Below are 26,708 nucleotides of genomic sequence, written 5' to 3' on the forward strand. Positions count from 1 at the left end.
TTTTGAGAATATGTGTTAATTTTTTAATACATTTAAGGGGAAGTTACACCTAACTTCTTCTCTTACCCAGAAAGGCAGACAAGCACAAAAACACACGTTTGCATATGATTGACACTATGGATGACAAGATTAATTATGGTTTAAAGTTAAGTGTGTATGTAAATATCTCTTGAATATTTTTGGATAAGCAATAATAAAAATTCCATTTCAAAGGAATGTTTCTTTAATCTATAGATTTATAATGAGACCAGTTTCAAATTTTAAAGATTAAGCACGTGCCTACTCTTATATTTGACACATAGTATAAAATTTTGTAGTTTCATATTTGCATGTGCAAATAAATAATAACTTCTAAAAGGCTGAGGAGGATGTTTTTTTCAGCATTGTGTTCAGATCATGGATTCTTTTTTCTTTCCACTTTATCACAAATAATAGCAAGAAAATATTTTACAGTAAGATTTTGTGCACAGTCTTGAGTATTTGCCAATAACTTGCTTTAGCTGCATCTGCTTCCTCAAGGTAAGCAATTTTGCAGCTGGACAGGAGTGAAAAGAGTGTCATGAACCAAAGGTGACCTGTTCTGTAAAGGAGGAGAAAGTGCTTCCCCTCAGGGAACTTTTACTGTTTCGTAGTTGTACATATATTTGTTTACTGCAGGATGCACTGAGAACTCACAGCCTATAGTTTTGATAGCAAGTATGAACCAAATAAAGCAAGTAAGTTTTATGGAAATGAATTGGAAGGAACACTTAGGAACAAAGCAAATTTAGTAGACAAGAGGAAGTCAGAATGTTTGGTTGTAAAAGATGCAGCTTTGTGTACTTTTTACCATACAGGACATCCAACATACTTGCAGTTCTCTCTGTTTGATATTTCCTTTTTAAGGCTGGAGGAGAACTATGAGATAGCTGAAGGTGTTTGCATTCCTCGAAGTGCTCTCTACATGCATTACTTGGATTTCTGTGAGAAAAACGACACACAACCTGTTAATGCTGCCAGCTTTGGAAAGGTAAGTCTAAAGCAGCATGATGACACCTTAAGCTCTCACTTGGTTCATGTGCATTTGTATTATTGAAAATAATTAAATCTTCCCTTTGAGATTGAATGAAAATATTTTGAATGAAATATCTTATGTGTTCAAGTTATTGGACAAAGGCTAAGATTTTAAGTATTTTGATGGTTGGAATAATTTGTAATCATGACTAAGCTCCAAAATACTTCAGTCCCAGCCTAGCTGACAGTGACATGGTATACAATATTGGCAGTTAAAGCTGAGTTGGAAGTTGAATACAAGCCAGTGTAAATACATTTACATTGTGACCTGCACTGCTTAAACAAATATATAACTTTTAAAAACAAAAGGGTAAAACATCAGTCATTGAATTTTGGAGCATGTCTAGCCCATTCTTGTAAGCATGATATGGAGATCCCTGAATTAATAATATCAAATGATATGGCAAATTCACATGGTGGAGTACAATGCCTCCAGATGTGAAAGTCTAGAAAGCATCTAGCTGCCTTTTTGTGGCACTGCAGGTACAGGCTGCCAAGTTATCTTTGCACTGTGATTCCTGCTCTAGTAAGAGCCACTGTGGTTAATTCCAGATTCGCAGTGGAGGTGCATTCCTACCGCAGACACACCTCTGCATCATCCAGGTATGAGCAGTAAAGATCTTATGCTCTACACCACTAGCAGATGTTAATAGCTGGCTAGAAGGTTACATAAAGTTCATATTTTGGATTTTCTGGCCAGCTGAGGTTTTCCTTTCAGTGAAAAATAGGGTGACATTTAAAACTGAAATTCTAATATAGAATGTGTCACAGGTCTTTAAAACTTGTAGGCTGTGAGAAAAACAAAGTGTAGAATTTGCCACTGTTTTTGAAATGCTTGCAAGCATGAGTCTGAAGCCAATTGTCCTGCAAGATATTCTCTTTTAGTGTTTGCAACATTTGTTCTGTAGAAATGCTGGGTATTCAGAGGAGGAAAAATGTTCCTTGGGTAAGTGCCTGTGTAAAAAGCAGGTGAAGGAGAAGAATGTATTTAATGAGGTGACATTTGCTGTAGTGCATATTTAGGTAGGTAGTCTAGTAAGGAAAGTAAAGTGTACCATGTTGTAACATTACTATGTCTGTTGTGTCTTGAAGACCTGCACAGCTCAGTAGAACCTGTGTTAGTTTTCTGTTTAAAGACAATGTGTGTGAATGAAATTGCTCATTGTATGTTGTATTCTTGTTACCAAGTGTTAAGTGCAGTGGCAACATTTAATTTAGGCACAGTGAGAACAACAAACAGATTTCTTGTAGACTAACACATTTGGAACGTAGCTCAAGCTTACACAATGTTAATTTTGTTGCTGCTAAGAACTTCTGTAAATTGTAAGGTGTAAATATTCTGAAATGATTTCATCAGAACATAAATTTACCGGGGACTTACTCCACAATTTTTTGGTATGTGGCAGTTTTGTTACACTGCTTAATACTTCATCCTCCTCTTCTCCTGCCCCTCACACAAACACCCCTGTTCATTTGCAGGAGTATCTTGACCTAGCAGGACAGGTACAATGACTTCCATCCAAAAATCACGGCATTCCAATGTGTTCCTCGTATGCCGTCCAAGTGTTTCCCACTCAATTGCAATAAGGTTCTGAAGCAGTGATGTATGAAACCTCTTTTACCTTGTTGTGAAGAGGAAGGGAGCCACACAGAATCATCATAATACTGTCTCATACTAGTACTTCATGTGACCATTACTTTTGCATCTGGGAACTGATGCTTCCGCACTGATGTGTCCAGGAACCTCAGACAACATTGGGACAAATATTGAAGTGAAACAGGCTTCTGCATCTTCAGAACCTGGAGCAGACCCCAGTGGTCCTTTCCAATCTATTACTCCTAAGAAAATGTACTGCACAATTATGAAGACCTGTAAGGCACACTTCCACTTCCTTCCATCAACTTCTCCTTTGGAGCAGGTACATGGATGCAGTTTTAGCCAACAGAGTTGTTATTATGTGACTTAAATACCATCTTGGAAATGTGCATTGCATAAATGCCTTGGAGGCAGTAGAAGTAGTGCAGTAAAATAGGTGCTATTTAAGGGGTTCTGCATTTAGGTGCTGAAACAGAGACCCCAGACATGTTTGTCCTCATTGGGAAACATCAAGAGCCCTGCAGCTGTCATCTCCTCCAGAAAAAGGAGTTAGTTGTTCTGTGAAATTGTAGATAGTTCGCCTTTCAGTAGACCACACTGAATTTATGATTCATCTTTGAACTTTAGCTCTGTGGCCAATGTTAAATATTTAGGCTTTTTCTTTAACAGACTGGCAATTTTTAGAAAGAGAGAGAGAGTTCAGCACATTAAAACAAACTGTAATAAGTAACATCCTATGTATTGTTACATACTCAGTTACATCTCACTTAAAAGAACAGTGTTGATTTCACTTTTAAAGATACCACAGGAGACATGAAGCTTATCTGAAAGTGTTGCCTCCAGATTAAGGTTTTGTAGACAGCACTTCAGCCCATGTGTTCTTCTTAAGCCTGATATAAGTCAAATATATCCACAACAGAGCGTGGCAGGGAGAAGAGACAACTTGTTCATGAACTGCTGCACTAATGAGACTTCCCTACCATCTCCTATGTTCCCTAAATCCATAGCTTTACCTAAATCTTATGTAATATCTCCATGTTTCCCTGAAGTACATTCAATCATTTCCAGGTCCCAGTCACTACATCAAAGATCTTGCTTCTTTCAGTTTTCTCACACATCTGCTGCACCTTCTTTCTACATTATTTTTTGAGTCCCTTGTGTCTGCCTGTCTATTTGTCTGTATCATTTGTTCTCCCCCCTCCATGCAGACAGCTGGGCAAGAAGCAGCACATGGGGTGGCTGATTCAGAGCAATAGAAGTGTTGACTGGTTGCCTCATGCTCATGATTGTCCAGTCAGGCAGGGCCAAATGGATAAGCTAAAATCTGAGATTTTCTTCCCTGTCTTGTCCTCAGCATTAACATCAGTATGTTCTCCCCACTCTCCAGCCATAATAGTATTTTCTATTATACTGCTGGGACATGGACACCAGACACTTGGTAATATTTCATTAGTGAAACCAAAATTGGTCCAGGGGGTGGAGAGATTAACAAAGAGACAGTAATATTTGTAGCTTGATTTCTGAGGAAATCAGGTTAGTAGCAATTAAAGGAATAAGAAGAGCAAAGAACAGAATTACTGTATAAATAAACACCTTTAAAAAAGCAACCTGTACTCCTAAGCCACATAAAGTACATATGAAATTAAGAATAGTATGGTATGGTTATTAATGTGATATATTCTTATATGACAAAGTAGTTGTAACTTTAACTTGTTAGCCAAGATTTTAGTGTTTTACTCACCCAATTAACATGTGAAAATTACAGGCAGTTTTATTTATACTGGCATTTACCAATCTGCTATGCTATCTAACCTGCCATAATAGTACTTGTCTGCAAAAGGCAGGACCAAGGGTTCTTTTATATACCTTAGATAAATAGTGACTAGGGAGGGCCCTGTAATTTGCTGGTTACAGCTCAGCTTCAAGTTAAGACTCCAGTGTTAAGCTTCTGCTCTTACTGTAGACAGCAAAGCGTATTATATGCAACAGGATCATGATTTCACGTAAAAGTGAAGCAGAGTAAGTAAAAATGTTCCATGCAACCAGTGAAAAGACAGGGAGGTACAGTGAGGCAAGGCAGGTATGTCACTGAGTTATTAACAATTAAATGCTGCATATGAGAACAAGCTCTCTCACAGAGAACGTGTTTAGACTGTGAATTAGTCTTCAGGCAGAAGGAGTGAAAGCCCTGTTGCTGAGGTCACTTAAAAAGGACGGCAGCCTTGTGCCCCTCAGCCCTGTGCTGCAAATGCCTTGGGCTCTGCTCCGGGATCTTGTGGATTTGGAGAGCGGTTTAAGATGTTTCCAACTGAAAGTTCTGCCGCTGCCTGCAGCAGGGAATGCAAATGTATGGCTTGTGTTTTTTTTTTCTGAGCAAAAAGTTAACATAAAACACCAGTGATAATAAGTACAGTGAGCTAAAAATTACAGTGAGGGGTGATGACTCTGACATGCCATTCTTACTGGGTTTAATTGCAAAAGCTAAATCATTCTGTTTCAGGGCCTTCACTGAATCAAATAAAAAGCAGGAATGTTTTGAGCATTTCCAAGCCCCTCAGTAGCTATAGTGTATGGATGGGTGCCATAAGGCTCTCCTGGCTGTACCATACTGCCCAGCTGTTCACTGGCAGGTTTTTGAGCTTCTCTGTCACTTTTATTTCCAACTCCGATTTTTGTTCTTATTTCTTTTTTGACCCTGTATGTACATTGTTTTCTTAATCAAGACCCCTGAAGATGTAATCTTCCTCATCTTCAGCGACTTCTCCTATCCTATGTCTCCTCAGTTCCCTGCTTTAAATTTACTGTACAGTGCTAAGTCCTCTGCCTGACCCTGCCATACCTCGCACACAGAACAGTAAATATCTCCTGGTGAAACTTCCTTTGCATCCTCATAAAGCATTCTTCCCACAACTCCCATATGCCCCCTGGAGGTTAAATACTTTCCTCTTCGGTTTTTCTTTTTTTCTTTTGGGGCTTTCCTGATATGTCTTTTGACAAGCAATAATAAATTAATATTTGAAAGGGAAAACGAAGAACCCTGACACTTTTCAGGGTGGTTCTCCCCCAGCCTGAGGTTCCTTTACATCTCTCCGGCAGCATAAAGAGGTTTAACGTGGATGCATGCTCACATGAATTTTGTGCTTCCTGACTGTCTTTGCTGTAAGTGAAAATTAGATTCCAATAAATGCATTTCACTAAATAAAGGGCGAAGTCCACAACCGATTTGTAAGATTGGTTAGGAAAGAACTTTTTTTCTCAATAGTTTGCTTTGCTCCAGGGAAGTACAAGCTGTACCAGCCAGATTCTCTTTTTATCAAGATGCACTGTCCCTACACCCAGAAGTTTTGCCAGCAGGACTTCTGCTCCAAGCATGATTAATATTAATAGGATTTACACTTTCATGCTATCATACCATATGATTTTAATGTTTGAAAAGGACAGACAAGTCCTTTATTGACACCTCTTTGATGATGACATTGTGATGGGATTATGTTCTGATTTGTCTTTGTATTGAAATGTACACCCCAGTAAATTGCCTGTTGTTCATAAGGAGGTACTTTCCTGAAGATGTATTTTTTTTTCTTTACTCTCAATTTGCTCCTAAGTAGCCTCAATAGTAACTGGTTTAGCAAAGCCAAGTTTATTCCTAGTATTCTCTTCTGATAGACTAAAGTAGCACTTGCTTTATTATGAACAATTTCTACAATATTGAATACAAAAATAGAACTGAGGAAAAATCAATCTAAATCTGAGAATGTGCTTTCTGTTTCTGCATCGAATGACTGCATCAGTCTGTCAGTGCTATCTGAGCTGTGCCTGCTTTTCCTTCATCTCTTTTTAATAGCTGAGGTTCCTGACTGAAGGACAGTTGACAGCAGTGTGGCTTTTCTTCCCAAGTCAGAATCTTCTAGGCCAAGCTCCTCTGATGAGACCATAGTAACACAAGCACTGCACAAGCAGTCATGCTGGTGTGGGGAATGATGATCCTACAGTGTAGTTGGAAAGGTATTTGGTCCCTTGGCTCCGCTTCACTGACCCCTTGTATTATTGCAGGTTGCTGACTATTGTCATTTTCTCCACAAGCTTGGAAAGTAAGGAAACCAGCAAACACACCTCAGTTTCTCTGGAGTGACTTTTCCTTTCTCAGTGCCCTATAGGAACGGGATTTTTAGTGGCTTTGCGAGTTCAAGCATCTGGCTTCCAGTTAGGCTTTGAGCATGAAGTCGATTGGCCTGGGCTGCTTTACCTCATGCCTTGTCAACACGACCCCGAGGCTGTGCTTACAGCACCGGGTCTGCCAGAGTGCAGGGATCCTGGCGCTCAGCCTTTTCCCACAGATATGTTGGGTGATGGCAGCGAGCGGGCTGGCACCAGTACAGAGCAAGGGGAGTTGTGCAAGGCTTTAGGTCTGCTTGGCTTCAGCAAGTCAGCAGCAAAAGTGGCTGCAGCTCAGCTGAGGATCTGAGTCAGAGCATTTGGTGTCTGCAGTTTTATTGGGATGCAGTAAACTGTTTGATCATGCCTTAGGCTGAGTTCCATCTGGCCAGAGGAACTGCTGAAGGAGGATATTGTTGTACATAGATGAATCTGAGGAGAGATCTCATAAGCTTCACTAAAGGGTCCAGTTCAGTCAGAGTTCCTCACAAAATCTGATCTCCATGACAGGCAGAACTTGGCACAGGCATTAGAGAAAGTGCCAGCAGGCTTTTCTGCCTTGCTTTGCAGTATCAGTTGAGATGTATCAGTGATAGAAACAAGTTCTTATCCTACAGCTAGACTGTGCCCTAACTCAAAAATTGCGAAAGTGAGTGAAGAGAAATGGGAAGGTTATTGAATCCAAACAGACAATAGATCTGTGATCAAGAGTACATTACAGTCTTCCCTCCTGGCCATGCAAATAAGTAAGCAAGAAGTAGAGAGGGTATAGACACAGTCACAGCTCTTCTCCTTTTCTTTACATGGTTTGGTGGATTCGAGAGATATGAATTGTATTTTGTAATGGACTACTTTGATCTTTCCTTTCTCATTCTGGTAGAGTGCAGTTATTGGGTTGCAAATTAGTTTGATTTTATTTCATTACTCTATGAAGTTCTAGAAACATGAGTAGAACTATTTCAAATAGAAAGGAACAAGTGTCATGAAGAATAATGTCCCTGTAGATCAGGTGCATTGACAAAACGATTATGCCCTTTGAAAAGCAAAAATTTAAATTATTTCAGAGAAAAGCCTTTTAAAAGCCATCCTCTGCCTATTGCCCCCAGAGCAAAATTTAGTACTTTGACATAGGAGGGAAGAAAAAAAATTACTTCAGAAATTTCCAGACCTCTGATTTCTTCCATCCTTATTTGTTTGCATAAAGACAGGCACATAAGATGCTTTATAAGATTTTTTTTTCCCCCCTGATTTGTTTTGACATCTCATATCATAGACAAATTTAGATGGAATAGTTAGGAAACAAGAAGTTCACAGTTTGATAGTGAATGCAATGAGGAGTGATGGGTCACAGTGTAGTGATGAAAGCAGAATATCCCTGCCCATGGCAGAATGTTCGGAACTAGATGATCTTTAAGGTCTTTTCCAACCTAAGCCATTCTGTGATTCTGCAAGTCCTCATTTTAAAGCTGGGCCTGGCTCTGCTTGTGTTGGAATGTTACAGTACTGGAGATGTGAGGAGAGAGGCAGTGGCAGAAATTACAGCTGGCAGTAATCAGGTTGAAGGAATGCACCCTTGCAGCCGCTTGAGGGTTACAGAACAGCTCCTGCAGGCTGCCATGTCTAAGGGTAATAGATTGTGCAGACTGTAGCACAGACCTGTGCAGAGGAAGTGCATTTTCCTAGCTGTTGCTCATAAAGCTCTCTCTGTTATACATGGGTGCTCAAGTAACCTATTTAATTTTTATTGTCTTATTTTAAGAATGACCAGAAATGCAAGTAAATAGATACTTAATTCAAGTTTATTCAGACACCTCTATTGGGTTTAAAAAGCTGAAATGGGATAAAAATCCTGTTGGCTCCAAGATTTGTGCAATATATATTGAATGTTGTACTACCAGTGTTGCAATCTCACCATGGGAGAATATGAGAAGATCTTTCTTTCCTGCATTCACTTTCGCTGTCCCATACATTGAGTGTCAGGGTTACTGCCTGACAGAGAGAAAAATGTCCCCTTCTGTTCTTACCTGCACAGACATTCTGAAAATCACGTTTCAGGATTGTCTGCAAAAGGGTTAAACAAATGCTCACCTGGTTATACCAATCCCCTGAAAAGGTGTAAACTATATATATATATCTGTGTTGTTCTATAATGTAATGAATTCTATCTGGCTCTTATGTGTGCAGTAGGCACTCAGCAGAAGAACCTTAGAGCTGGGAAAAGATAAGACTGTTCTTAATATTGTTGTTTTTATTTGAGAAAGGCATAAAAGGTCTTCTGTAGACAGAAGGTAAGATCAGGTCTTAAGCAGAGCACAGAGAAAAGAGAGGGAGAACACATTAAAGTTTAGTAACTGAGAAAAATTGCGGGAGCATTGGCTTCTGAGGCTAATATAGTAGGGATAGAAGTTACTTCCATCTGAAACTCCTGATCTACATCTGTCTCAAAACCAAAAAGCCAGGTAACATAAAATAATGCCTAACAGTCAAAACTCCAATGTAATGTAGGTGAAATTTCACTTGGAAAATGTAAAACCTGTACCTTTTTACTCAGCAGATCTTATAGGGTAGCTGGAATTTTGGTCACTTTGGAGAAGTGTGAAATGAAATTTCAGTTCCACTGAAGGACAATGGTAAAAAGGTCCGTTCACTCCAAAATTCCCTTGGATACCACCCATGAGATCTTTTTACCACTGCTTCTGTTGAGAAGCCAGAGCTTCTGTGAGAAAAGGGACTGGGCTCCATTCAGAAAGCAGCTCAAACTGCATGATCTGGTCTTGATTCATTTGCTTGTGCAACTTCACTGCAGTGATGAAAGGAAAATGACCCAACTTGGTTTTCAGATCCAAACCTGAATTTTCATGTCTGACAATTAGGATCCCCTTCCCTCCCCATAAGATTGAAAACTTAACTCGTTTCCTCTGTAGGTCTTTAAAAATTAATAAACATTAAACCTATGATGACATATTTTATAGAGTGACTTTTCAGGCTGAAAATGATTTAAAAATCAACATTTTGGACCCTTTGCTTTTTCTGTTCATTTCAGCACACAGTGAACTCCACTTTGTCTTGCCTTTACCAGTATCATTGCACAGGGATTTGCATAAACATAGCTTAATATAAACATCTGTATGAACAGATAGTTCTCTTAGTACTTGACTTGTTTTATTCAGAACACAAACATTAATACCCGTGCATTTTGTACAAGCCCCTAGGTATGAGTATGCCATGTTATACATATTTTACATATTCAGCATTACATTAAAAAAGTCCTGACTTTTTTTTTAGAGGTTTGCTAGATTATTCTCTCTTTTTTTTTTTAATTATTGATAAATGATATTTTAAATTATGCATACTTTCTAGATGTATTCTGAAAGGTGTATCTCATTTAAAATTAGCTGGATTTAAAAAAGAAACAAACAAAGAAAAGAAAAAGAGATCATCTGATCAACTACTTCATTATTCTTCTCTTTTCCTTATCACCTCTGCCCTGGTATGTAGAAATTGGCTGATTTATTTAAATCCCAGGAACTCACATGACATATGGTTCATAAAGTAGCATTTACAGTGTGCATTGTAACACTTCATTGCCACTAGAAAGACTTGAAAGTAATATGGGTTCATCCCGTTCAGAAAGAAAAGATAGAGTTAATACTAACTAAAATTAAGTTAAATGCTGAAAAATCAATTTTTGGAGAGGAATGGTATTTTCTGAATGGCAATTGCCACCAAAAAAAAACCCTACCCCAAAAAAACCTACACAACCAACCCTAAAAAAAACCCCTAGCCCAAAAAAACCATCCTCAGAAAGTAGTTCTTCAACACTGCCTTTTTTCCCACAGCCTTGTGGAGCCCCCAACCCTGTCTGCAGAAAATGAAAGAGAGAGGGGTGGGATTAATGTGTAATTAAAGGGAATTTGGAAGGCTGAGATGTTGCGGAATGTTAGATCAGTAGCTGGAACAGCATGTGGTGTTCTTTAGGCAGGCTTCATTGAATCCATACAAAAAAAGAAAGAAGGGCTGCTTGCCTGTCTGCTCATTTATCAAACAGCTAGGCTGAACTTTCACAGCTCCACAAAAGTGTTTTACTGTTTGCTGAAGTTTTGCTCCAGAAATTAAAGCTGAACAACCTAGTGACTCCGAGTCTATGCTGCATTTTTGACATCAGCCATGTCTTGAAAAGCTCTTGGAAACCAACACAGGTCAATTTTTATATGATACAAAGGGAGGATGATTATACCTTTTGCTAAAAAAATAAAAATTACTGAAGAAATGGTCAAATATGTGACATTGTAATGTCTTTATTTATGTAGCACCTTTTGATCCAAATACGTGTTCCAACGCTTTCAGTCATCAATCAGGATTAAATATTTATCACTGTGGCAAAATGGTTAATGGAGAAAAAAATCTGTATTATCTAATCAATATAAATTGATTTTTTCTAGTTGAGCAGTTATATTCCATCTTGTGTGTTTGTTTTTCTTTAATCTTAGTTGGTGTTCCCACTCAAAGAGGAAGCATTTAGCAATTTAAATAATGAAAGCACAATTAAAATGGATTACAAATTTTAAAAGGAAGAAATTCCTTTGCAAGTGATTCTTCAAAGCTTGCTGCAGTCTTTCTTGCATGACTGTTCTCGCAGAAAAATTTTTCTCCTACTTCAGACCACACTGATAATCAGGTTCAATCCTGTGAGGTGCTGAGCACCTCCTTTCCAGCAACTACAGTAAAGCTTTTTCATCAGGATTAGCCTGGTTGATAGAGGCTCTGATGACTGAAGGCACAATCTACATTCATTGATCTATTTCCTTAAATGCAACTGGCACTGAAGTTTTGTTTTACAGTAGCAATGTTCTTTTAATATCTGCTGACAGACTAGAGTCTGGATTCTTGATAGTATCCTGCTGTTTTTGAGATGCACTTGTTTTCCATAGAAGATTTATTGATTACAAGTATCTTTACAAATGTCACTGAGAATCTTTCTCGGCAGAAATGGTGCCCCTGTCAAATACCAAAATCTTTTTGGAGAATCATCTGTCAGAAAAAGAAGTGTTTAATGGCAGGTTTGTGAAGGTCCATAGAGAACTTTGTTGATCCTGCAAGCTGACAAATAATCAGTAGGCCAATTCTCATTACAATCCTCCTTATTTTAGAGGCAGAACCGATCTGAGATTTTTAAGGAAATATGTTCTATTCCTGTAACATCTGAAAGTATTTAAATTAATGGTAGTTAATGGAGTTATATTGAAGTTTCAAGTCTCTTTCCCCTCTTTCAGTAATGGAAAAAATAAAAGCTTTATTTCTGATTTCTCCTGCCATGTATTTTGCTGACATTGCTGTACAGTTTTTCTGCTTTTGTGTCTTAAAAGTCCATATTAAATTAATAAATGTGCTTTTCCATTTTTCTTAATATCAGTTCTATTTATTTGCAGATAATAAGACAACAGTTTCCACAGCTAACAACAAGAAGACTTGGAACCAGAGGCCAATCAAAGTAAGCAGTGTATGGTATCATTATCACCTTGCACAGGGCCCTATCTGGCCTTTGCTTTACTGAATAGAATAGTAAAAGAACAGGGAATAATTTGTCCAGTTGGGGACTTAAAATCAACTTTGATGGAGGTTTCATTGTAATCTTTACACTGTCTTATTGATTCAGCAGTGATCCTGCAAAGGTGGTCTAATGGAGGCCTTTTACTGATTTCATCAGCGATATTTTCCATGTTGTTCCTATACTGTTTTTCATCTCAACTCACTTTACACAACGTAAAGAACATTTACATCCAGGAGTACTGGAACTACTGTTGGAGGCTGGGAAATGACAGCAGGTTAGCATCATGCTTCTGTTTAGAGGACCAGTGTCAGAATGCTGTCTAGAACGTAGGTAGGAACATGCATTGGCCTAAAATGAAATTGTCCACACAATTTAACCTCCATTTTGCCTGTGTAATGAAATCCAGCATACCTTTAAGTGATCAAGGCATTAAACTTATTGCCTTACTCAAAAGATTATACTTCCTGAAAACAGTTCATCCTAATTCCAGAATGAGAAACTGATTCTGAATGAAGTATGCACTACCTTGACTCTTTCCAATTGTTGACAAGATGTGACTCTATCAATTTATGAAGAGGATACAGTGATGTTTTTATACTGTTTTTCTGCTTGTGCACTCCATGAAATGTTTCTAGCGGAGCTTTGAGTATTTTTTTGGCAAATGTAAGGCAATGTAAGGCCTGAAAAATAATAATAACTACTTTTCTTGATTAACCTTCACAGAATCCTACAGGGTAGCATAAGAGCGGTGTCTGTAGTTCACAAGCAGAAAACTGGGGAGAAGAAAATGAAAATCTGAGATGGTGTGTTTGCAAAATTTGGTTGCTAAAGTTTCCCTTTCATGACAGAGCCTATAAATATAATATTCCTAAATGCTGAGAAAGAAATATGCTATTAGAATTGAACTTATATACTCAAGTTAGAATGACCCACTCTTTAAAGGAAAAGAAAAACTAAGATGCTAAAAGAAATGTCATTAAAAATAGCCCTACTCTGCTCTTCTAATAAGTTATCCCTGCCAAGATGTATCTCTTTGATGGGACAAAATGTCCTTTCCCCCAGCTTGATATTTTCTTAGTTTTTATAACTAAGCTTTCTTTCTCTAGAGCAGACATATTAAAGCAGCTAATTGAAGATCTGAAATCCATCCCCAAATGCAAATTCAGAGTTAGTGTAACATCAGTCATAAAAGCCACCAAAAATCTCTCGGTGGAAATTCTGGGTTAGTGCAACAGCATATTAGGAAAACGTGATAGGTCCAGAATCAGAGGATTAGGGTTTAGCACTGAATATAAGTTTCATGGAGGTTCATAGTGACAGAGTGACAGTGTGCACAAGTTGCTTTATGGATTCATATGAAAGTACCCACTGTCAGTCTTCCTATCCCTCTGACATCAGCTACAACTTTGTTATTTGTCTTCCCATTTAATGAAAGGAGTGAGCACTGCTGTATTTCCAAACTGGAGCTCCACCTGCAGCTCCAGGAGTCTCTCAGAGGAGCAAAACACTCCTGATCTGCTGACTGAAGGTGTCTTGCACCTCCAAAAGCTGTCTCTTTACTCTCAATGAGGCTAAAAATCAATGAGACTTAATATCTCTTGCATAATTTCCCCCTAATCTGTCTGCCTGTCAGAGCAGCTTTCAGGTCACATACTCTTTTCATACGACTTTTGCAACTGTTCTGCTCCCTATATAGCAAATAAGAAGAGGTTTCTGTTACACAGAGAAACTACATGCATGCTGTACTTCTTTAGGATAAATACACTCTGTGGTAGACCCAGCACATCTGTAACTGAGCTCTGGGTTTTGTTTTCAGAAACATCTGACTACTTTCCAATTAAGTGTTATGTAAAGAAATTACTTTAGACATTAACACTTCAGTTCCTTTATCACCAACTGTGCTGACCCATTGCTGCCAGTATGATTTTCATTCTACTTCCCTGCTACTGCCAAAGGAAGTTCTGCCATAGAAGTGGTTAAGATTATCTGACTTCACACTGTTCTGCCTTCAGTCTTTTTATAGCACGGCTGCCTTGTAACATTACAAAGTTCAGAGCTACAATGGTGCTATACTCCTGGCCATCACTTGTGAGCCTTTCTTCCTTGCAGCTGGGTTTATTGATGTAAGCATGCAGCTGTTCTCTATCTTGCTGAGCTTAAATACAGTTCCACCACAGGTGAGCCATGAGAAGGCAGCTAAACATAAAAGCCAATTTCTTTCTGTACTGCAGTCTGAAACTCTTCCATTACACACACAAGATGTTAGTTAAACCTATGGAAGCTACATGATTTGAAGGGAATTTTGCTTCTTTCTTTAAAGGAGTACTGCATGAGGGGAAAAAGCATTCCACAAAAAAGATTGTGTTGTCTCCATGTTATTATTCTGCATATCAGAGTTTCAAGCCCTGTTTATTGGATTAAGTTGTTTTGGGTTTTTTTGTTGGTTTTGTTTTTCTGATAGAAATACACAAAAGTGCTTGAAAAAGACTCTGTGTAAACTACTCCAGTGAGTTTTGGTCATTTGGGATGGTAAAATTACTGAAGGAAGAATCTATCTAGAAAAATTTTGGGGTAAATTTGGCTATTGCTGTCTATATGATTTTGAAGCCACACAGTAGTTTACTGCCAAGTGCAATATATCAGGAATTAAATAATGCACAGTGAAACTTGACTACATTTTCCAGACTTTTTTTTTTTACTGATTTAAGACAAAACTTGATATGAGACTGACCTCTGTTTAAATTATACAAACCTCTCAGTCAGTCTAGAAATTTAGCAGTCCTGTTTGCTCTCACTTCTTCCCTCTGCCCCCCCTTCCCTCAGCAATTTTTTTGTGCTACCTCCCTGTAGCATTTCCTTTTGGCTTCCCCTACCCCAGGTGTAGCATGCAGGACATACAGAAGTTTTGTGGCTCTTATGTGCAGTGTATGCATGGCAGCTGCCAGGGACCAAACTGGGGTGTTACTGTTCAAGCTAAAAAGCCAAACTTCTCTAGCTGCTGTCATAACCCCAGTGTTAGCACAAACTTGCCATTAGTTATCTGTGACAGGTCACAAGCAGTCTGGAGCCTGGTTTCTGGTGTAGGATGCATGTTTTGACCTAAGCTCTGATGGGCATATTTGGAGCCAATAGTGTGGCTTTCTAAGGTATTGAAGTCAGGAAGTCCCTCTCACAGCATGTCAATTTAATGTTTTAATAAATTTCACTTGGATTATTCAATACTGAGTTCAAAATAGCTTTTATTTTTAAAGGAAAATATGGAATGTCCTCAGTGGGCATGGCAAGGGCATCATGTACTAGGAGTTTGCTACAACTCCCCGGGCCTCCTCTCAGCCTGTCTGTGCTGGTAGACAAGACTAGATTTCTAGCTCTTTGCCACCATTTTCTGATGGGTATTATGACATGCACTGATCTGTGGGTGAGTGACTGTGGCTGAAAAAAGGAAAAAAAGTCACCCGAGTTAGTTTAAACCACCGTCACTTAGATGTTACTCTTTCTTTAATTTAATTGATGAGCTTTGTAGAGCCAGCCAATTTGCCCAAAGCAAATTTGTGTCTATTGAAGTGAGCAGGTCTGGTGGCAGAACTCTGAAAAAGTAACTGACTGGAGAGTAACAAACATCCAGAGATTATAACTTCTGGTGCCATCATAGTGGGATCCAGAAGGCAATGTCTTATTGTGATGTGATAGGTATAGGGAGAAAAGTAGAGGATCATTGAAAATTCTGTCTAGGAAATTAGGCTGATGCAAAAGTATACCAGCAATACAATCTTGTGATGCCTTTTGCAATCATTACAAATCTAGCTGATGGATTAGTGGTTCCTGAAGCTGAGAAGCTGAAATAAATTTAGGAAATTATGGAATGACTAAGATTACCTTTGATGCTTTGATGCAAGAGTTTTACTTGATAATCACTACTTCCATCAGCACCTATAATAAAGCTGAGTTGTAGCATAAACTTGTACCATAAGACTACCAATCCATTTTTGTTGCACAGCCACACTGTGTAATTCCCATTGTGGTCTGCTGAGACAGTTAGTGTTGTATAGCTACTCACCTAAGCCTAGTGCTGATGTAGGGTATGAAGGAAATAATTTGAACTGTACATTTCCTACCATCCATTGCTTTCCAGCACAAGCCTTTCTCTTCCTCTTTTCTTTGAGGTGTTTTCAATTTTTGAAATACTTCTGATCAACTCATTTGCAATAAAGACTCACGCTTTTCAGGGACCAAAACAGCCCTCAACAGTCTGAGAATCAGGGAACTGAAATAACAACAGAAGGGCCAGTCCAGAGGGTCTGTACTTCTGCTTATTGCTGAACTAAAGGAGCAGCTGCACAGCAGAGCTCTGCCAACAAGCAGCTTTAAGACCCTTTTTTTTTTTAACTAAGAAGAAAAAAATGGAATTTCTTTCTTTCCTGCCCTGCAACAGAATTACAAAGAATGAAAATAAGTAAGCTCAATATATTACCACAATGTTCTGCTGCTGCATCAATAATTGTTAATAATATGTAAACTATTGCCCAATCTGTTTTGCTGTAGAAATTATCAATTTCTCTTGTCTCCATTTATTTTTTTCAAACTTTCAAACAATCCACTTTATAAAATATACATCTCTATGTATCAGGTACCATTATTACGGAATTGCAGTGAAAGAAAACTCCCAGTATTATGATGTGATGTATTCTAAAAAAGGAGCAGCTTGGGTCAACGAAACAGGAAAAAAAGAAGTAACCAAACAGACAGTGGCGTATTCACCACGATCCAAACTGGGAACATTACTGCCAGAGTTTCCAAATGTCAAAGATCTAAATCTGCCAGCCAGTCTGCCAGAGGAGAAGGTAACACTTTGGAAATCTTTTCTCAGCTTGTCTTGGGGTTTTTTTCTCTGCTCTGGATGAAAGCTTTGTCTACTATATAAAGACTTTAAATTAGAGTAAGTTTAATAATGCTTTGACTTGATTTATGGAGGACTGAATTACTTCATCTAATAGGAAGAAATATCTTCCCTTAAAATAGGCAGCCGACACTATCAGCTGTACAATATTTCTAAAGCCCATGAACACTCTTTTAAAACTTACATTACATACAGCAGGTGAGGTTTGAGGGCAACTTCTTAAATACATTATAGCTCTCTAATCTGTGAACACATTTGGTGGCAAACTGAACAACAGTTCTGATGCTTTCTTGAGCAGAGAGGGACTTAGTGCATTTCTTATCCTTCTAGACTAGAAATTAAGAGAATCCTATCTGCACACATGACAAAAATGCTCTGGCTTCTCTTGGCTGAGCTTGCTAGTTTTCTGGTTCTATTCACATGTGTAGTATCGATGTAAAGTGGACAAAAGAATAGGGTTTTATAGTTCTTTATGTCCTAATTAGAGCCACATTCTCGTCTTTGATCTCACTGAGGCTTTTTGCTCCTCTTACATTTGAAGAATCCCCATTGACATAGAAAAATCCATGAATTCAAAGGGAGAATTTACTTTTAAGAAGAAAACTCATTTTACAGCTAATATAACTAATCTAACCAGACGCTAACTGATTTCATTATTTTTGCAGTTGTGCATAGGTAAGATAAGAAAAAACTTACTTTTTCTGTGCTCTATATTCTGAATTTTTAAAAGCAGATTTCCTAAAATAGAATGATCTTTTGTGTGTCTCCCTCATTCTTTTTCAGGTTTCTACCTTTATTATGATGTATAGGACTCACTGTCAGAGGATACTAGACACTGTAATAAGAGCAAACTTTGATGAGGTATGGTTACAGTTGTAGTTTAATGATTACACATAAGGTATTAATGGAGCTGAGACTTTCATGTATGATATTACAGACTTACAGTTCTGTGCTGGTTGATCCTTTTTATGAGAAATGTACAATAGCTATACCTGAGTATATACTCTGTGAGCGATAGCACTAAATCTCACTTTTAAAGCTGTGTGAGTTGGAGGAACAAAAGCAATGGAAATGTTTTTGTCCCTTTGTTCTCCAGCAGGATTAAGGTAGCAATATCCCCTTACAAGACATGGGACAATCCACAACTCAAGAAGTGTGTCCACCACAGCTTTTTGAAGCATTTTGTTGGGACTGAGCAGTTTGAAGGAATTCCTCTCAGTGTTCAGTACAGACCCAGGTCAGGTGTCACAGCCAAAACAGTGGGCTCTGCTGGTCTGTTAACAATGATACAGAGTGGTGGTGGGCTTACAGCCTCCCAAGTATCCCAGAAAGCTATAGCTGAAGTGTCCAGTTGCTCAGCTGTACTGCAGCGCAGCTAGGAACGCACACACTGCTCAGGAGCTGATACCATCTGTTAGAGGTGGATAAGGTTTGTACCTATTGCATATCTGACTTAATCTGAGGGGTTTCTGGCAGTTCATGCAGACAACTTTATAATTAGAGCTGAAAAAAATCAAATGTTAATGGGATACAAGCAGTTTTATATTACGTGGGAAGAAGGCTTCTAAGCCAGGAAAGCAAATCTGACTGTAGAGATGCTGAGGACCTGATTTAAATATGACATTCAGGTCCTGGAAGAAAATATCAAAGGAAATAGGTCTTTTGACTTTGTCTTCTGAACAGCAGGACGAAATTCCCTGCTTTTCTTCCTCTCATTGTTTAATTCTCTCAATCTTCCGGTTTAAATCAGTTTTTGCCCTGTTGTACCCAGTCTAGAAGTTCCCTGTGAGAAAAATATGTGATACATATTCAGGAAATTTGGCTGGGTGACTCTCAGAATACTTTCTTAAGAGCAGGATGCTGTATTTTGTTAGGGAATCTGTTTATCAGGATTGATGGTGGGGAAGGGGCTGAGCAGCAACAATACATAAATGGCGAATATTTTTTACTGTACCTGGTGTGGTTATTTACTTCACTACAGATTGCACGCAGGTTATCATTCATGAATGCTGGTGTTCTGACCCCTGTGGAACTGATCCTGTCATTCTCTGAATAACACCTTTATTTCCTAAATTAAATTTTTCAGAGGTTTATTTTGTTGCGTCCTAAATCTCCTCCCTATTTTTTTTTTTGCCTTTCTCCATTTTTTCTTCTCTTTCCTTCATATCGGAGGAAAGGAGAAATCCAGAAGTGTAGTGTTTCTTTCCAAAATGAAGAAAATGGTGTACTGACCCCTTTAAGCCATGTGCTATCCTCCTCTCCCTCGTTACACCAAACCGTAGATTGCATTCCTTTGTATACAGGGTCAGAGAGCAAAGAGAGAGAAAAAGGCTTGACATGTGGAAGCCAAAGAGTTACACTCACCAGCCACTGATGGAAGGTAAAAATATGGTGGTTCCCATGGGTCTCTCTGCTGTAGTAACACAAAGACACCCAGTAACCAACTCAGAGTGTCTCCTCACCCTTTGGTTGATTCTTCCACTGAGTGCTGTGTTACAGTATGAGCCTGTCTAGTTAAGAAATATGCCTTGCCTGTGTGGCACACTATCATACCAGCTCTGGGGCTAAAACAAATGCTATGTAAGCAGGATCATTTCAAGAGAGGGGTATTTGTGGCCGTTGATTATTTTAATTTAAACATCCCTGCTTCTTCTCATGATTGCAGGTTCAAAGTTTTCTTCTGCACTTTTGGCAAGGGATGCCTCCTCATATGCTGCCTGTATTGGGTTCTTCAACTGTAGTGAATATAGTGGGAGTTTGTGATTCAATTCTGTACAAGGCAATTTCTGGAGTTTTGATGCCAACAGTACTACAAGCCTTACCTGACAGGTCAGTATAGCTCACAGCACTGACCCCTTCTAGCTCAGCTGTCTTTGTTGCATGTGTTTTCTTCAAGAATGACACCAGTTCTCAGAAAGCTGCTTGCTGCCACCCATTTTCTGAGTTTAAATCACAGTGTCAATTGAAAGAAGTTGAAGAGCTTACATGTTCCTCAAGAAATGTTCAGATTTTAACAAGGCTTGTATTATAAAAAGCTTGGAGGGTTGGGAGTTTTTATGGGATAAAGGATACCATCTTCTTGGTTTCTTAACATTCAGCTGATAGTTTTGTCCCAACTTTCAGGGAATGTCAGAAGTCTGCAGGTTGCAGAGTACCACCCTGTCTTCTGAAAATTTCTGACACTTTTCTTCTAGTCTGTGAAAACAACATAACTGTTCTGGATCATCATGACAAGAGAAGGTGGCCTGACCACTCTGTTTGTAAATATTCACATGCATATTCAGGCACTGCAACCTAAGCATTTGTCTCTGTATACAGTCTAGAAACCCAACTGTTATTCTGCTTGCCAGGAATATAAAACATTAAGACCATACTTGTGAAACCTTGAAGAAGATGATTTAATTTTAATACTATTCTATGAAGAACAGAAGCATTATTTGCTTAGGATCACTTTATTTAATAAGTATTTGCCTCTGTTGTTTCAAAGCTAAATTCACTTTTCCAATCCATGTGATAGATTTCAGCTGTTCTCTTCCTACCAGGAATTCACATCAGTCCAAGAAGTCTTGTTTATATAGGTGAAGCAGGACAGAGATCAACAGTCCACAGCAAAAAGTATAGTCATTGAGTGCAATGTTTCTCCCTTTGTTTTTCCTAATATGAGTATCAGGAAGGTATTTTTCCAGACATATTTGTACATCTTTAGTATTGTTTGACTGATGCAGTCCTGGTGCGGAGCAATTTGTTAAGAATATTGCTCTAGGAGTTTCTTATTGATGCTGTATATTTAGCTCCCAAGATTTTAAAGTGTCTCTAATCACAGAAAATGTTTTCAGGATGTTGTTCTGCTCCCCTGTGTGCCTTTCATGACTGCTAAAGTACTGAATTACAGGCAAGGTATTTTTTACACAAGAAATCTCTTATAAGCATGGGCTATTTTTGATAAGACATGTACATTTTTAAAGGCTTTCCTTCCCCCCACCCCCCCCAAATCTATTTCACTGGAAGGATTAAACAGAACAGCAGTCCTTTTCTCAAGCTGCTTAGTTCTTTCATAGCAAATAAGGAGAGACTTGAGTGTGAATATAGACTTTTGTAATGCATATAAAGGGCCAGATTGTGGCTATTAAGCCATAGCCTGCACTGGAGGGGGTGAAGAAGGGTCTCATTGCAATGGAAGCTCCTGAAGGAAATCTTGCTGACTCAGCCAGAATCCTCTGAGATACTTCCTGGGAACAAATTCTGGCTATCTAGAAAAGCCACTTTTTAGTGAGCACAGCAGTTGTCATCCATCCCTTTTCCTCTTTAGCTGTCTTTGTGGAGCAGAGCAGGCCTATGGCCATGTTTATTTTACCACATCTCAGTGCAGTGTGTTAGGACTACAAACAGAAAAAACTTCCTAGTTGAAAGAGGAAAGTTCCTTGTACCTGTCCTCTCTCTCTCTCATTTGTGTATCTCTGCTATTGCTACAGGCAGTTCAGCTTTGTCTGTCAGATCCAGCTGTTAGGGTCCCCTGAACAACACTCTGCAGCTCTTCCTGGAGACTGACATTTTATACTGAGGATTCCAAGAAGAAGAGCAGAATGGATCTCCTACCAAGTTTAACAGGAAATGATGGAACCATGAGGAGTGGGTAGCAAGGGAGAAGAGAGAAATCTCACTTGTCTGGGAAAGTTCCAGTCCTGCACAGAGCTAAGCGGGCAGGTCCTGCTCCACCCCCGTTTCCCCCACCTGTGTGGGCTTGGCCTGAAAATTCCTCCCCTCCACCATCATCCCCACTCACTGGTTCTGGCCTGCAGCATAGTTGATTGTTGCTCCACTTGAACATCCCTGTATACATCTGTATAAATCTGGGCACAGCTGAGCAGAAACCCAAAGCTCAATTTATTGTCTTCTTTAAATGGTTGTGATTTTGTATTTGTACAGAGTATGAATGATTGTATTTCAAGTAGGAATACTGTTTGTAAGTATCAAAGTGGTGCCACACAGAGACTTCCATTCTTTGTGAGGTTTTGAACATGGTGGTATGTTTTGCTTTTGCTGCAAAGTTTTCAGCAGTTTCAGAAGTTTTTCTTCATGCCTACAAACTAAGATATGTTAACAACTCTGCATAATAATGAGTTGCAAATAAATGACTCATGGTCCCACACATTCAGATTTTATAGTATAATGCACAGAGTAAATGTGTTCTGATGCAGTGATTCCTTTTTGCAGTTTGACGCAGGTGATCCGAAAGTTTGCAAAGCAACTGGATGAGTGGCTGAAAGTAGCTCTCCATGATTTGCCAGAAAACCTACGAAATATCAAATTTGAATGTATGTATTGCTCAATCTCTCTCCTTTTAAACTAGGATGTACAGTGTTTATTGATTACAAATTAATTGCAAGTGAGACTAGTGCTCTTTTAGGAACCTGTCATCATTATAAATCTTGCATTCACTTACACTCTTCACTTGTTCATGAGAACCAATCTCATTTAGCGAAAGAAGACGCTGCTCAAAATGAGAATTTCTTTTCCTTTCTTGTGGATTCTGATAAGAAATTAATTTTGTTTATAGTAAGCAAACATTAGGGATGATATTAGGCAAAGAAAATTATTAAACAAACCTTTAGGCAAGCAGAATTTGAATACAGCTTGAGGCCCTTACTCAAAAAAGTGCCAGAGTTAAAAATGAAGGAGATCAAATTACCCTGTCACCACAGGAAAGGGCACTAGTCCTTTTCAGACGTGCTTTGTAGATGCCTGCAGTGCACATCACCTATTGATAAAGCCTGCTTTATTTCACGGCTCTCAATTCTTTGCCTTTCATGAGCACTAAATTCCACACCACAAAGTTAAAAGAAAAAAAAAAACTAATTTAGGAGAAGGATTAACTATTTTGATCAGCGTGGAAAATTAGGTGTATATTTTACTGAGAACAGTCAGAATGAAAGTTGGAACAACTGATTTTAGGGGGTTTTGAATTTGTTTAAAAATTAAACAAAATAGGAGCTGAGAATATGCTTTACCACATCTTTACCAGTTCAAAAATGTTGAGAATCTTCAGCAGCAAAATCTTTTCCAATCTTATAGGTAGAGAGAAAGAGTTGGACGATGTACTCTCTAGTCATTCTCAGTCTCTGTTCTTTGACTGCCTCTTTGTACAGTACAGAGGGAAAATACTCTGTGGCCACATCTAATATCTCTTTGGATATACCTGAAAGTCTGGTGATTTTGATATAAGGAAAATGTTGCGTGCATCCTGCCTTTTACATGAGTCTTTGTTGCTTCTGCCATTGTTTCCTCCTCATCAGAATTGGTGATAGTGTACACAGCCAATGGAGGTACTGAAAGGAGTGACTGCAAGCTTTGGTAATGTTTGCAGTTCCAGAGTCAGAGATTACAGACAAAATATGCACAAACCAACATTTTATAAGTTCATTTTCCAAGTATAGGAAATATCGTAATACCAGGTCTATATTGCTTGCAAAGAGCTAAAATAGGAGCAGAGGACTGGCAAGTACCTTCTGAGGCACTTTAGTCCATAATGTATTAGCATATCATGCAACCACTTTCAGAAACTTTGATCAAATACTACCTGAAACTGTATCAGAGTTTAGCTCCTACTACTTCAGTCAAAAGACTTCTCCAAAACTTGTTTGCATTAAGATTTAGCAACCTTTTCTCATTTCCACACATAAGGTACCTATTTATATTTTATGCCCACTTCTTCTTGCACCAACATTTGTCTTCCCATTAAATAGTTCTTTCTGGTCTTCAGTTCCTTTGTGTAGCAAGAGAAAATTTGCCATGCTGAAAAAGCAAAGCACTCCTATTGTCCTCTATGTTTCTCTTGTCACCTCATTATTCACAGCATCTATAAATCATTGCTTGCAATATGCCTCTGTAAAACTGATTGAGCATCCAGATTTAAGGTTTTAGGTCAAGGTTTAAATTAAGTGAAAATTGGGTTATTTGAGTGAATTTTATATGACCACAATTTTATATAGGAAACTGGATCTTGTTTTGTTTTATTTTATTTTGTCCTCATTTTAATTTAATACTTTCAGGAATAATTTTCTTTATTTAGCACAGTATGTAAATATGCATCTCTTCTTTCCTGCAGTGTCCAGAAGATTCTCACAAATACTCCGGCGACAGACTTCACTAAATCATCTTTGCCAAGTAAATATTTCAGTTACCCAAGTTTGATGAATGCCATTTTAACTGACTTTTCAAATAATTTTATGAATTGACAGGTTGGACTTTACTCAAAGAGGAGGAGAGCATGTTAGCAGTTTGTGTCCAATATTTATTGTGACCATCTTTACAAAACCAAAAAATAATCAGTGAAAAATGCTTTTCTAGACAACTGGCAACTCTTGATTATTAAATCCAGCAGGGCATTTTCATGAAAAAAAAGTATTATTTGATTTGAAGAGATGGTTCATTTCCAGTAAGTAAATATGAGACATGTCATTGCTTTCAGAGCAGTGTGTACTAGGCCAATTGCAAAGCAAGAAAAATTTCTACCTGCCCAACAATAAACTTCAAGTCTAATTGTATATTACAAATCAAATGCAAATTGGGAAAAACAAAACAGCTGAACCACTGGGCTTTTAAATAGACATGGTCATGTAACCATAGCAAGTGAATATAGAAACTGCTCTGAAGTGTTTGGTTTTCACCAGTTCACCTATCAACTACCTATCAAAAAGTCAGGAAGCCAAATTCTGCGTAGTATAAAAAGGGAGGGAATACATGGAGCTAATTAACATTTCATCCAGGTATTGGAGGGGATAGTTTGTTTTCAATGTCACACTGAAAGCTCCATTTTTGGAAGGTGTATCCAACACCTCTGGTTAAATCTGTGAGAGGTGAAGCCCACAGGAAGAATCTGGGGGAAAAAACCCCACTCTTGCAAGGAATTCTTTGTAGCTTTCTTCCTCCGTTATTTTTATGGTGGAGGCAGAGAAACCAGTGTTACCCTTCCCCAAATTTGGTGGATCATCCCCAAACCTTGGAGGTCCATAGGAATTCAGAGGAAATCAAGATAAAGAGACCACAACCTTCTGCATCAGACCTGTGATCAGTTTACCTACATGAAGGACTCTTTCAAGTGCACCACTTCCTTGGGGAAGCTGATAACTCTAGTGCGGGTTATCATCCCTGCTTAACTTACAGAGATCCATTGTACTTTATATGACCATGACCTTGTGTCACTTCCTTTCCTCTCAGTCCATCCTCCCCATTATCAACAGCAGCTCCCTGTCTCAGTCAACCAAGACACATATCTGATGAGGAGGCAAAGGAGGTTTGACCTTTTCATGTGGCTGAGGGAAGAATGAGAGTCTTCCAAGTCTGGGAGAGGGGAGGGTGCAAACCTGAGTGGGGTTTGTTTGGTTGTGTCTTGACTTTTCTTGTTGCTTTTTTGTTTTGAACTGAAGCTTGCCATAAAAACCAACAGAGCTGATAGAGGTTGAGGGGTCTAGCAATGGCAGCATCAGATTAGTGTTGCTCCTTAGGGTTTGGGGTGGATGCTAGCAAAATACTTGTAGTTGATTAAAGTAGGCAAAATTACTTGAGAAGTCTCTTGTTTGAGGGCCTTGTAATATCCATAAGACATCAAGCTGGTGGGTGGGGGTCCATGAGGAGGATCAACTTAGTGAGCCTAGCTAAGGAAGCGTAAAAGGGGATAAAGCCTATTTTTTAACCTAATAAAGCATGAACTAATGAATAGATTGGATTGGATTACAGGCATCAAGAACAGTGATCCACAGTGCAGACATCACATTTCAAATGCTGGAGGACTGGAGGAATGTGGATCTGAATAGCATTACCAAACAAACCCTCTATACTATGGAGGACTCACGGGAGGAACACAGAAAGCTCATCATACAATGTAAGAGCAGAACCTTCAAATAAAGCCAGGTGAACTTGGTTTCCTGCTGCAAACAAAGCTCAGAGAAAGTAGCACTATTTTTGCAGCCATTGGTTTGCTTGCAGGCTTAAGATAAATGCAGAGACATTCTACCAAAATGTAAGGCAAGCCCCTGCCAAGGCCTTATGTTTTGTGACATAGATCTGGGCACTCTTCCATTAATGAGTTCCTTTCTAGTATCCAGAACAGTCAATGGCACAAAACTTTCACCCAAATTCAGGAGGATTTTTCCATGAAAAACTAAATTTATGAGTGAACCACTGAATATGTGAAACTCCATTCTTTCCTGCTGTAGAATTGCAGGAAAATTGTCTTTTGAAGGCCTTGAACACTCAAGTGGCTGTGTATTTGAGTCCCTTATAAAGTTGTTTATAAAAAGCTTCTTTTCACACCGTGTTTTCATAAACAAGATCACCTGATGGGGTAAGCTTTCACCGTGAACTTTCATGAGTAAGTGGAAGTCCTATATCAAACAAGTTCATTGGCTAATTTAGCTTCTGTCTGGTATAGTGAAGGGCATGGACTTAAAAGTGAC

General features: G+C 38.7%; 1 protein-coding gene across 2 annotated transcripts in view; it reads left to right on the forward strand.

Annotated features, from left to right (window-relative positions):
- RFX4 (regulatory factor X4) overlaps positions 1-26,708 on the forward strand; it is a 91,191-nt gene that overhangs the window by 31,160 nt on the left and 33,323 nt on the right. For both annotated transcript variants that reach the window (XM_064654877.1, XM_064654876.1), the window contains exons 4-11: positions 886-1,009; positions 12,235-12,296; positions 16,984-17,197; positions 18,037-18,114; positions 19,919-20,082; positions 22,468-22,568; positions 24,359-24,417; positions 25,990-26,134. In XM_064654877.1, coding sequence (XP_064510947.1) covers positions 886-1,009; positions 12,235-12,296; positions 16,984-17,197; positions 18,037-18,114; positions 19,919-20,082; positions 22,468-22,568; positions 24,359-24,417; positions 25,990-26,134 — 947 coding nt within the window. The remainder of the gene's footprint in view (positions 1-885; positions 1,010-12,234; positions 12,297-16,983; positions 17,198-18,036; positions 18,115-19,918; positions 20,083-22,467; positions 22,569-24,358; positions 24,418-25,989; positions 26,135-26,708) is intronic.

Source organism: Pseudopipra pipra, chromosome 5, assembly GCF_036250125.1.
Source record: "Pseudopipra pipra isolate bDixPip1 chromosome 5, bDixPip1.hap1, whole genome shotgun sequence".
In the NCBI taxonomy this organism is placed as follows: Eukaryota; Metazoa; Chordata; class Aves; order Passeriformes; family Pipridae; genus Pseudopipra; species Pseudopipra pipra.